The sequence below is a fragment of the Mesoplodon mirus genome, assembly GCF_964341445.2.
Source record: "Mesoplodon mirus genome assembly, chromosome: 4".
NCBI lineage: Eukaryota > Metazoa > Chordata > Mammalia > Artiodactyla > Ziphiidae > Mesoplodon > Mesoplodon mirus.
In genome coordinates, this window is record NC_138979.1 from 145776003 (window position 1) to 145788399 (window position 12397).

General features: G+C 36.7%; 1 protein-coding gene across 2 annotated transcripts in view; it reads left to right on the forward strand.

Annotated features, from left to right (window-relative positions):
* Nucleotides 1-12397, forward strand: part of ARID4A (AT-rich interaction domain 4A) — a 57784-nt gene extending 45387 nt beyond the window's left edge. For both annotated transcript variants that reach the window (XM_082618649.1, XM_082618650.1), the window contains exons 20-24: nucleotides 223-1359; nucleotides 1610-1714; nucleotides 5641-5847; nucleotides 6477-6623; nucleotides 10439-12397. In XM_082618649.1, the coding sequence (XP_082474775.1) occupies nucleotides 223-1359; nucleotides 1610-1714; nucleotides 5641-5847; nucleotides 6477-6623; nucleotides 10439-10542 (1700 nt within the window). In that variant the 3' untranslated portion in view covers nucleotides 10543-12397. The remainder of the gene's footprint in view (nucleotides 1-222; nucleotides 1360-1609; nucleotides 1715-5640; nucleotides 5848-6476; nucleotides 6624-10438) is intronic.

The window sequence follows — 12397 nt, forward strand, 5'->3', positions numbered from 1 at the left end:
ATCTTCCCGGACCAGGGCTTGAACCCGTGTCCTCTGCATTGGCAGGCGGATTCTTAACCATTGTGTCACCAGGGAAGTCCTGATTTATTTTATATAAGAAATTTCTACAAGGAGGTATTCAGAGGTACTTGATAAGAGTTTTGTCTTTGGCAGAATTTTTATTATAAAATTGCATTGGTAATTAAGCTAGAAACCTTTGTAATACAGTATTTCCTCTTGCAGACTCCTGTTCATCTGATAGTGAAACAGAAGACCTTTTAGAAAAGAATTTGATGAATGAAGAACTTTCTCCTGATATTAAAGAAGAATTAGAAAAAAATGAAAGTTTAAGTGATGATAAACTAGATGAAGAAAATCCAAAGATTGCTGCACACATATTAAAAGAAAATGATAGGACTCAAATGCAGCCTTTAGAAACCTTGAAATTAGAAGTTGGAGAGAATGAACAAATAGTACAGATTTTTGGAAATAAAGTGGAACAAGTAGAAGAAGTTAAGAAAGAGGCAGAAAAATCTCCTAAAGGAAAGGGAAGACGAAGCAAGACAAAAGATCTTTCTTTAGAAATTATGAAGATTTCATCATTTAGCCAGGATGAAGCAGGAACTGAACCTCATATAGAAGCTCAGAGTGTAGAATTTTCTTCATTAGACAGTAAAAACTTTTCTTCTGCTACAGAAGATGAAATTGACCAATGTGCAAAAGAAAAAAAGTTGAAACGGAAAATACTGGGACAGTTATCACCAGAGAAAAAAGTAAGAATTGAGAATGGAATGGAAATGACAAATAGTATTTCTCAAGAAAGGACCAGTGATTGTGTTGCATCTGACGGAATGAAAAGCTTAAATTTTGAACAACACTTTGAAATAGAAAATGAAGGAATGCCATCATTAATAGCAGAGCCAAACCAATGCATTCAAGAGTTGACTAAAGAAAAATTTGGTAGTCCAGCTGAAGAAACTGTAAATACTCCGCTAAAAGAAGAAGAGGATGCAATGCCTCTGATTGGGCCGGAAACCTTGGTTTGCCATGAAGTAGATTTGGATGATTTGGATGAAAAGGATAAGACCAGTACTGAGGATGTAGTAGTTGAAAGCTCTGAAACTAACTCTCTTGTTTCTATTCCACCTGCCCTACCTCCTGCAGTACAGCATAACTTTTCAGTAGCTTCTCCACTTACTCTCAGCCAAGATGAGTCTCGAAGTATAAAAAGTGAGAGTGACATAACCATTGAGGTCGATAGTATTGCTGAAGAATCTCAAGAAGGTCTCTGTGAGAGGGAATCAGCAAATGGATTTGAAGCCAGCGTTGCCTCTGGTACCTGTAGTATAATTGTTCAAGAAAGAGAGAGCAGAGAGAAGGGTAAGGACTTCCTAGGGAGAAAATCAACCGTTGTATTAAAACCAAAAACTAGTAAGCCAAGAGTTTTACCTGTTAAGTACCCTCCCTCCCTCCTTCCCTCCTTCCTCCCTTCCTTCCTTCATTCCCCTCTCCCTCCCTCCCCTCCTTTTTTTTCTTTTTAACATACACATGGAAATTCATGTAGAGTAGTTAGGTGAATGAATGTTCTTTTGATTTTTTTTTTCTAATTCTCTCTTTTCACTTATTTCAGGTCAGAAAAGGCCAAGTGATGGAACTAGCGGATTATTGGCCAAAAAGCAGAAGCGAACCCCAAAGCGAACAAGTGCTGTAGCCAAAAATGAAAAGAATGGAGCAGGTTGGTACTTTTCAATGCTGGCTTTAGTATGGTGTTAGTACTTTCAGCAGTTTGTTGGCTTGATCATTTGTGTCAGCCTAAAACTCAATTTGGTTTATTATGTTCTGAAAAGTAGCAATTTTTCCATTAGTTTTTCATCTGAAGGTGCTTGTCATTTTCTTTTCTTTTTTTTTTTTTTTTTTTTTGCGGTACGCGGGCCTCTCACTGTTGTGGCCTCTCCCGTTGTGGAGCACAGGCTCCGGACGCGCAGGCTCAGCGCCCATGGCTCACGGGCCCAGCCGCTCCACGGCATGTGGGATCTTCCCAGACCAGGGCACAAACCCGTGTCCCCTGCATCGGCAGGCGGACTCTCAACCACTGTGCCACCAGGGAAGCCCAGCTTGTCAATTTTATTTAGAGCTGGGATAGCTGTGGTTATTTTTTATGCTTATTTCATTTGTATTTCTTATGTAAAGCAGTTTAATATTAGAGGAATACATTTGGGAATCTTGAACAAAAGAAAAATAACATTTGCTCTGGTAATAAAAGCAGATTAAGTTTACATTTCTGAATGGAATGTTGTCCTTTAATCTAGAAAAACTGACTTTTAAATAGTAACGCAGTAAGTTTGAAATATGGGGAAATAAAATTCTTACTGAAACAAACAGGAAAATTAGTAAACCAGTAAGAATAGATAACATGAAAAACAGATTTCTGTACAATAAGGAGTAAAATTAAGTTGTAGAATATAGTAAATAGAAATAAACATGGTTGATTTTGACAAATTAAAATTTTACCTCCAAAGCATGCCTTCATTCAAGTCTGAAAGGGAAATTCTAGATTACAGTAGATACATATTTCAAGGAAGGGGCATATAATTTATTTAAGATAAAAGGCATTTCAAAGAAAAACCTTTGAGCCATATTTCAAGTCCTCAATAACCAGATATGGCTAGTGGCTGGACAAGACAGGTCTAGAGTACAGAGAAAGAGTGATGGGAGATGAGACTAGAAAGACAGCAGGAATTACAAAGGGAAAATGAGTAACTTTACAGTGGATGAGCTGGGTAGACATCACCTTAGTCAAATGAAGTGAACACCACCAGTAATGGGACAAAGTGAAATGTACCACCTGATAGGATGCAATAAGAAGAACATAGCTGCACATCTGTAATATTCCTGTCAAAGATGTATAACCTGACTGTAATCATGAGGACCCATCAACAAATTCAAACTGAAGGATGTTCTATAAAATAACTGGCCTACGATTTTAAAAATTGTCAAGGTCATTGAAGTCAAAGAAAGAGGAACCGTTCCAGATTAAAGGAGATTTATGAGGTGTGATAACTAAATGCAGTGTATAATTCTCACCTGGATCCTATTGCTGTAAAGAACATTATCGGGTCAAGTAGACATATTTGGGCTTCCCTGGTGGCGCAGTGGTTGAGAGTCCGCCTGCCGATGCAGGGGACACGGGTTCGTGCCCCGGTCCGGGAGGATCCCACATGCTGCGGAGCAGCTGGGCCCGTGAGCCATGGCCACTGAGCCTGTGCGTCTGGAGCCTGTGCTCCGCAACGGGAGAGGCCACAACAGCGAGAGGCCCGCGTACCGCAAAAAAAAAAAATGTAGAGATACTTGTGTGGGATCTGAGGATTAGATGATAGTAATATATCTGTGTTAATTTCCTGATTTTGATGGTTGTATTATGGTTCTTTAGGAGTGTGGTGCTTTTTAAAACATATCCACAAATGTGTTGATATGTTTCCCTTCAAGAGGCAAAGCCTAATCCCTTCCTCTTGAGTACGGGCTGAATTTAGTGACTCACTTCTAACTAATAAAGTGGACGTGATGGAGTATGTCTTCAGAGAATAGGTCATAAAAGGCACTGCAAATTCCTTCCTGCTCTCCCTTGGATCACTTGCTCTGGGGGAAGTTAGCTGCCATGGTGTGAGGTCACTCAAGCAGTGTATGGAGAGGCCCACGTGGTGAGGAACTGGGCATATCCAGCCAACAGCCAGCAAGGAGCTGAGGCCTCCCAACACTCACTCACAGCCATGTGAGTGAGCCGTCTGGGAGCATATCCTCCAGCTCCAGTCAAGTCTTCAGAGACCAGAATCTTGGCTAAAAGCTTGACTGCAACCTCACAAGATTCCCTGAGCTGGACCACACAGCCAAGCTGTTCCCAGATTCCAGCCCTCTGAAACCGTGTGAGATACTAAACATTTGTAGTTTTAAACTGCTAAGTTTGGGGCTAATTTGTAGATAACTAATACAGGGAGAATGTTCTTATTTGTAAGAAGAGAACACTAAAGTATTCAAATATGGCAGGGCAACTTATCCTCAAATGGCAGAAAAACATTCTTTGGTAATTGTTTTCTTTTTTGTAAGTTTGAAGATTGTCTCAAAATAAAAAGATTAAAAAGGAAAAAAAAAAGGAGATGATCAGTTTTTCTTTTTGGAAAGAATCTTTGGCTTAACTAAGGCAGTGAAAGAAGGAATGAATTAAGAGAATTGGGACATAAAATCACTAGTACTCAATTATTATTAGATATGAGGAACTGGTTAACTGACATATAGCATATAGGAGTAGCAGCAGGCTGTTGGAAGAGTAATTTAGGGAATGTTGCTTTTAGAGGTACCGCATATCAGGAAAATAAGGCTCTGGAACTTCGAAGAAAGTCTGTTTTTAGAAGATAGTTGAAGGATTACAAGATGATAAAGCTGCTATGGGAGAGTTGTAAAATGAGAAGAAAAAGGACCAGAAGTGGAATTATATGGCATATCCCTTTAAATGGGTCAGGAAGAGTAGAGTAGAAGCAGATTAGAGATAAGTGAAAATCAGTAAACACTAGTTGGTTTGAATAAGAAAGAGGTTTCAAATGCAATAGAATATTCAAGTAGGATTAAAATATATTCATTCAATTTGGTGAATAGTAATTGTTTGGGGCCCTAACAAGAGCTTGGGAAGGAGACATGATTAGAAAGTATGGAAATAAGAATAACAAAGAATTTCTCTTTCATGAAATTTGACCCTAAAGAGAAGGAAAGAGGTGCCAGCTAAAGGGGGAGGCTTTCCTCTCCTTCCCTCCCTCTCTCTCTAAAGGTAGGAAAGCTTTAAGCATGTTCATAGACTCTGGAAAAAGAAGAAAGATAAAATGACATTGGGATATTTCAGAGGAGCTGGGAATAAATGGTTTCAAGAGTATAGCTGAAGAGATTAGTTTGCCCAGAATTAACAGCCTTCTCTTTTTGAGGCCCAAAAAGGGAGATAAGGACAGATACAGTAGGGGAGGGGCTGGGAAAGTGAGTGTGTAACCCTCAACTTTGCCTTTTCAGTAGAAGGGAAGGTTCGCTGTTGAGAGTGAATAGGATGGAAGTAGGGTGTAGACTTTGAAAAAAAGCAGAAAAAGTTGAGAGAAAATTCTAATTTGTTATTAAGTGAAAACCAAAAGCATCTTTAAGTACACATTTGGTGAGGAGGGATGTAGACTTGCAAACAAATATCTGACACATTTTATATATTATACATATGTTAAAAGTTGGATGTGTATTTTATGCTTGTTCATGTATATAGTTTGGGTTGGTCCCCTTTTGGGTTGTTTTTATGTTTTGTTTTAAACATAAATGGGGCAATACTGTGCTTACTGTTTTTTAACTTTATCATTTCACAATGTATTTTGGGTATTTTGCCATTTTTGTTCTTAGGAACTCTAGCTCATTCTTTTTAACAACTTTAGCACAGTATTCAATAATACTGATATATAATTCTTAGCCGTTTCCCTTTTGGTGGGTATTTAGGTTATTTCCATCTTTTTATTGTTATAAAAGTTAGCACATTTGTGCATTTATTTCTTCAGGATACTGAAAAGTGTAATTACTGGGTCCGTTGCATCTTAATATTTGAGATTTTTATCATTTATAACCTGAGTCAACTTTTTCTTATTATAGGACAAAGCAGTGATAGTGAAGATCTTCCTGTCCTAGACAATTCAAGTAAATGTACCCCAGTAAAGCATCTTAGTGTATCTAAGCCACAGAAGCTTGCACGATCTCCTGCAAGAATATCCCCTCACATCAAAGATGGAGAAAAAGATAAACAGAAAGAAAAACATCCGAATTCATCTCCTCGGACATATAAGTGGAGTTTTCAACTCAGTAAGAAACTTATAGAAAACTTGAATGTATATTACAAAGTGGTATATATTTTGAAATGTCAAAATAAGGAATAATGATTAGCAAATTCATTTATTTACGTATCCTAAATGTTGTCTTAATAATGATCGCTACTTATTATCTTAAATACAAATCTGTGTCTTTTCATAATACTAACTTGATAAATATTGATTGGAGAAAGCTCTCCAGTTATGGAATGAGACATGTATGATTTATATAAATTGATGAAACTTAAACACCCTTTCTTGTACTGACAATTGGAAATAACTAATAAATGAGGAAAACATCAATACAAAGACAGTATTTGGATAAATAACTACAATTGTAGATCAGAGTTGCTGTATGTTGATGTTTCCTTGTGCTTTTCTGATTATTTCAGTAATACATCATTAAGTAATACCTGTTTAGTGGAATACTTGGGATATATATAGAAATCTTATTCGTGAATTTAATTAAGGTCTTCCATTTTTATAGAGCCCTATTTAGTGTACTGTTAGGTTTTAATAAACTAAAGCTTTTGTTGATTTATGAGTTGGACTTTTGATAGAACTGCCATCTTTTTTTCTCATAGAATTATTTTTAAATCCAAATTAACTTTTTTTCTCTTTTAGATGAATTAGATAACATGAACAGTACGGAGAGAATCTCTTTTCTCCAAGAAAAACTACAGGAAATCAGAAAGTATTACATGTCTTTGAAGTCTGAAGTTGCAACCATAGATAGAAGGAGAAAAAGATTAAAAAAGAAAGACAGAGAAGGTAATTTGATTATAATTTTTCTTCCCTCTATTTTTCAAATATATATCTTATCATTTTAGAAGATTTAGGTTTGCCACTTTTTAATATGGTATATATTTATTAATTGTTATCTTTAGATTCCTAGTGTTTTCTTCTTTGTTGCTATTGAAGTGAGTCAACAACTGAATCAGAATGAGACTCTTGAAAGAGACTATGAACTGTTTTACAAAATGTGTGATTTTACTAAATGTGGTGGGTTCTTAAGAAGAGCTTACTCCCTCTGAATTTCTCTCACTGCTCAACAAACATTTATTGGCTGCCTATTAACAGTCACTATATTTGTCATTATGGGGTTCATCAAAATGAAGAGGGATATGGCTTATCCTCTAGGAGGTTATCTTGTTGGGATCATAAGTCATTTCCTAAGCAACTACTATATAAGATAGTTCAGCTTTACAACATTAATGCACACATACCATATGCCAGGCCCTCTTTCAGGTGGTGGAAGTACAGAGATGAATGAGATACAGACCTCGATCTCAAAGTCTTAACGTCTAGTGGAACTGTGTATGTTGAGGGCCGTGAGAGTGATATTAACAAGAACAGGAGTTGGTGGAAGGAGAGATGACTTCGGAATAATCATGAGGAGAGAATAGCATCTGAACTAAACCTTAAAAATGTATAGCATTGACTTCTAGTTAAACATTGACATCTCATATCTACCCCAAGCCCAGGCCTCACTAAAATAATTATAAAGAAAATTAAAAGCCCTATACCCACAAGGACGAGAGAATGGGACAGCAGACTGACTACGGTAGACAAGAAATGTCAACAGCATATCTTTTGGAAGCTGAGAAGCAGATGGACTGTAACTGTCCTAGCAGATGACAGAATGCTAAACACCTAAGCTTGTTTATCCTTCTAGTGGGACAAAACAATGAGAAGCAAGCCAATTCATACTACATCACCCCAGAAAAGCTCTGAGGATAGTGTGAGGTGTGAGGATGAAAATTGGAGATGGTTTGAAAAAGGAAGGAGAAATTGGATCCTTTCATCCCAGCCTCTGAAGCAAACTACCTTTTCCCCTAACTCCAGCAGAAAATAGGAGATTAAGTTATTGGAGGCTGAGAGGGATCAACAGGCTTATAGAAAGACTCAGGGACACCAGCCATAGCTGAAGGTGAGGGTTAAGTGCTAAACCAAAAATAATGAGCTTGAGTGAAAGTTTCCAGTACTAAATGATGAGACTTCTGTCCCTTTTCCAACCAACGATCTCATCATCTTATCTCTCTGAAAGCTGGTAACCAAGCTTATGCTCATTCCTGGAAGGAGATTGAAAGATTCCTCTGGAGAAACTGGTCAGCCCAAGGGAAGTGATCTGACACAGATACCAGCATTTGGAGGTTCCTGAACCAAAAAGCAAAATCCTTACAAATCACTATGTGTGCACTGCCCAACATTTAAAAGCCCGGCGGCCCCATGTATAGCCTCCAGTTAGCTTTTTAATGCTCCCCCTTAAATATGGAAGCCACAAGACCAGATGTTTGAGGAAAGCCTTTACATAAAGACAGAAACCAAAATATTCAATAGAAAAAACGAACTTGGACAATGTGCCATATAAAAACAACAAACTATAATTAATATCCAGCGTTACGGGAAAGATATTGCAGTCTTGAAACAAGAATATGATACTATCAATGAATTCATCTCTTAAAAATTAAAAATATGATACTTGGAATAAAAAATAAATAAATAGAAGGGTAAGATAGCAAGGCTAAAGAAATCCCAGTAAAATATCAAACAGATAATAGGAGAGAATAACTAAGAGAAGTATAGTATCTGGCTGGGAGGTCCAATTTCTGAATCATAGCATTTCTAGAAAGAGAACACTGAATAAACATAGGAGGAAGTTGTGATCAAAGAAATAAGAAAAACTTCCAGAACTGAAGGAGATGGGTTAGACAATTGAAAGGACTCCCTGCGACCTCTATAAAAAATGGAGGAAAAAAATCACACCAAAGCACATTATGAAATTTCAGAACCCTGTGGATAGAGGTAAGGTTCCAAAAGCTTACCATATAAAGGTATATACAAAAAACTGGGTCTCAGAACAGCATCAGATTTCTCACGTCAGATTTCTCAATGGTGACACTAAAAACTAGAAGCCAAGCTATTAGCATAACATGACATCCAGCAAACAAGGAATCCCACATAGGAAAACAGTAAGGAAAATCTCAAGGTGATGGCACATGGAAGCCCTAGAATGATCACTGCATAACAGGCCTACAAAGCAACTATTTCAGGAATAGGATGGAACAGGAGGGGAGGGCTCTAGGAGGGATGTCCCTTTAAGAAAAAAACAGTAAATTATCTGATAGGCTTGCCTATCTTGAGAGAAGTTTTCTATCTATGGCATAGAGTTAGGGGATGAATTACTAATAAAATGGCCTGTGTCATATGTGGTCTTGAATCATTCTACTCCAAGTCCAGCAATTTTCAATTCCTGGAAATATGATGGAGCAAAAGGAAAGAGATCGACCTTCCATGTTTGTCCTTTTCTTTAAAAACTGTAAATAGCAAGAAGTCTTTACAGCATTTTTAAATACAGAAAGAAGAACAAATTAACAAATTGAGCTTTTCTTCAGAGAACCTCCAACGGCTTTGAGTTTCCTAAAGGTCATATAAGTTCAGACAACTAAAAAGATGATTTTCTTATAGTCTTCTTCCCTTTTTTGTTTTCTTAATTTTGTGTGTGTGAAGTGAGTTATTAAAGTGAAACATTGAGTGACTTCTAGCATACATATTAGAATTTGTAGTAATGAGTTACATGTCATTTTGGCAGTACACACATTGAGGAATGTATACTTAAACAAAAATTAAGACTTTAAGTAAAATAGGAATAATTGGGCAAAGATTAGCAGGAGATAGGAGGGCCCTGCAAAGAAAAAAGTAAAAACTAAAAAATGACAGAGCACCTGATGCATAGAGTTAATTAATGATCTTTAATCCATGCTCCATGCTCCTGGAGAGTTTTGTTCAATTCATTTGAAGACTTTTTCTAATCACTCACCCACATTTCCATCCTGATCCCATGATTCTGATACCTGACTTAGATTACTGCTTCTTGCTTATAAGAGTTTTGTGTCCATCGGGTATACTGGGACACGATAAAGTTAGGAAGCCAGCCAATGGTTAGCTGGTTAAAAGAAATTCTCTAGGATAAGTGAATTCTTTTATGGTCCTATAACCCAGAGATAAAGCAGGAATTTGCTATAGTGAAAATTTATCTCAGGTTGATCTGATTTCTGATTTGGGACAAGGTGAGTTTCTTTCAGGGATCTTTCAAGTAGGGATTTAAGATTTTTTTTTTTTTTTTTTTTTGCGGTATGCGGCCTCTCACTGTTGTGGCCTCTCCCGTTGTGGAGCACAGGCTCCGGACGCGCAGGCTCAGTGGCCATGGCTCACGGGCCCAGCCGCTCCGCGGCATGTGGGATCTTCCCGGACCAGGGCACGAACCCACGTCCCCTGCATCAGCACGCGGACTCTCAACCACTGCGCCACCAGGGAAGCCCGGGATTTAAGATTTTATATCTCTTTAGTCTTTACATTTTCTGGTGCCTTTTTTGAACTGAGTTACTTAAGTGATGAGAGACTGATTCCATTGAATTGAACCAAACAAAATTTTTGCTGACAAAATGCTGTTATTCCTTCATGCACCATTTAAGAGGACTATAATTGAAGTGAATAATGTTAAGAAATTTATTTCTGATTCGCCGGTGGCTGGGTATCTTTGTGTGATAGTTTTCGGGTCTAATGTAGCTTTTTTGATTCTACAGTGTCTCATGCAGGAGCCTCCATGTCATCTGCTTCATCAGACACTGGAATGAGTCCCTCCTCATCATCTCCCCCACAGAACGTACTTGCTGTAGAATGCAGGTGATAAATGTTTTCTCTGCCTTCCCAGCAGTTTGCTGCCAAGGACATAAATCCCAAATCCCTGAAATACAACCACAGAAAGCACTCAACTGGTTTGACATTGCTAAGTATATCCTGTACACTTTTCCAGGCTGGATTGTATCTATTCCCTTCTCTTTTCTTTTTTTTTCTGTTGCAAAAGAAATAAGCTGATAAATAACTGAAGTTTAGGCAGCCTGCCATATTTGTCATAAGTTTTCCTTTTTAATTTTTTTTTTTTTCGTTTTTTTGTGAAGATAGAAAAAGGGCACTTAGCAAATTTGAATTTGTATAATAAAGCTTTCAGGTGTTATAGAAATCATAGACAAGCAAGTGCACATGATAAACATCAAAATATCCAGCTAAATAGTTACTGCTGCACTTTCACTGAGATGTATTTGAACACTTGGTGAGTAGGGGGTTTATGTTGTGTTTTTTTATTGTTGTTGTTGGTTTTCTTTTTCTTTTTTTTTTTTTTTGTGGAAGCACTTGCTATTTAGAACTGCCAAAGTATATGTTCAGCAGTGTGCCCAGGTTTAAGGTGTAAATGGGACAAAATAAATTGTGAAAGGAAGTGTAGTTGACTGAAAACTACAGTTGTAATAAGTCTTCCACTTTTTATAGGATTTTTGAGCACACTTATGCAAATATTTTAATGTTTATTAATGTTTACAGTGGAATTGTGAATAAGTTTTCAGTGGACTATCTTATCCCTTGACAAAAATATTTTGTCTTTTTTCTATGTAATTTCAGAGTTTTTATTTTGTTACAAAAAGACAAAAATGAAATATATAACAACAAGTTATTTAACAAGATTTCTAAAGCTGAAAATTTTGTGTAAAATAAGGTATTATCTTGCAACTTGTTAAATATATTTATTCAGACATTGGATGTTGTATTTTTATGTATTTTTTAAAATATTAATAAAATTGAAAAAAAGAAAATTCTAGGTTAATTCACTCTTCGAATGACAATAGCTCTCAGCTGTCCCTTTTACAGGAGGTTGCATCCAGCGGCTTTGCCTGTACTGAAGGGAGTCTGTCTCAGTCCTTCAAACGGTGTAGAACTATAAATGGGCATCTGGATCATTAAAGTATGTCCTTGTTTAGAAACTTTGGCAGTCCTAGTATTTAAACTGTTTGGAGGATCAAATTTTTGGTTGCCCTTAAGATATTTTGTCACAGTTTTTATGTTTGCTATACTGCCGAATAAATTTATATCTCCCAAAGTTGAGATGCAACAACTTAAGTAAAGCAATTATGTATGCTTTGTTTGTGAATTGTTTCACAGACTGATACATTTTGTAAATAATTCTTCCAAAACCATGTATTTAAAGCAGTTTTGCCATATACATTATGTAAAAAGGTGATTTTTTAAAATCAGTTTTTAAATTCATGTTTGTACATTGAAAGGGTTTTTTTTTAAACCTTCTTTCCTGTGTTTAATATGCGTAGAGTAATAACCTAGATGCTCTAGACTGTATATCAGGATCTGATTTACAAGAACATAGTCAGAGCCAAACACTAGTGATGGCATAGCATTACTGAAATCATTGTTTCTTAATTTCATTTTACCACATTGTGAACTTGTGATTCAGATTCCTTCCATTTTCGCAGAGAATTAAAAACAAAAAAAGTACTCTTGTAAATTGCACTTTTCTGTCTTTTCTTTGCAAAGCAGAAGTATTTCAATGTAAAATAAAAATGGAGCTCAGTGGGCAGTATTAATAAAGGCCATGTTTTAAACATAGGCTTTATATTTTTAGTTTTCATTTAAGTGATTGTTTTTTTCCCCTAAGTGCCAATAACTCACAGTTGGAAAACCAGACTTCATAAAACAAA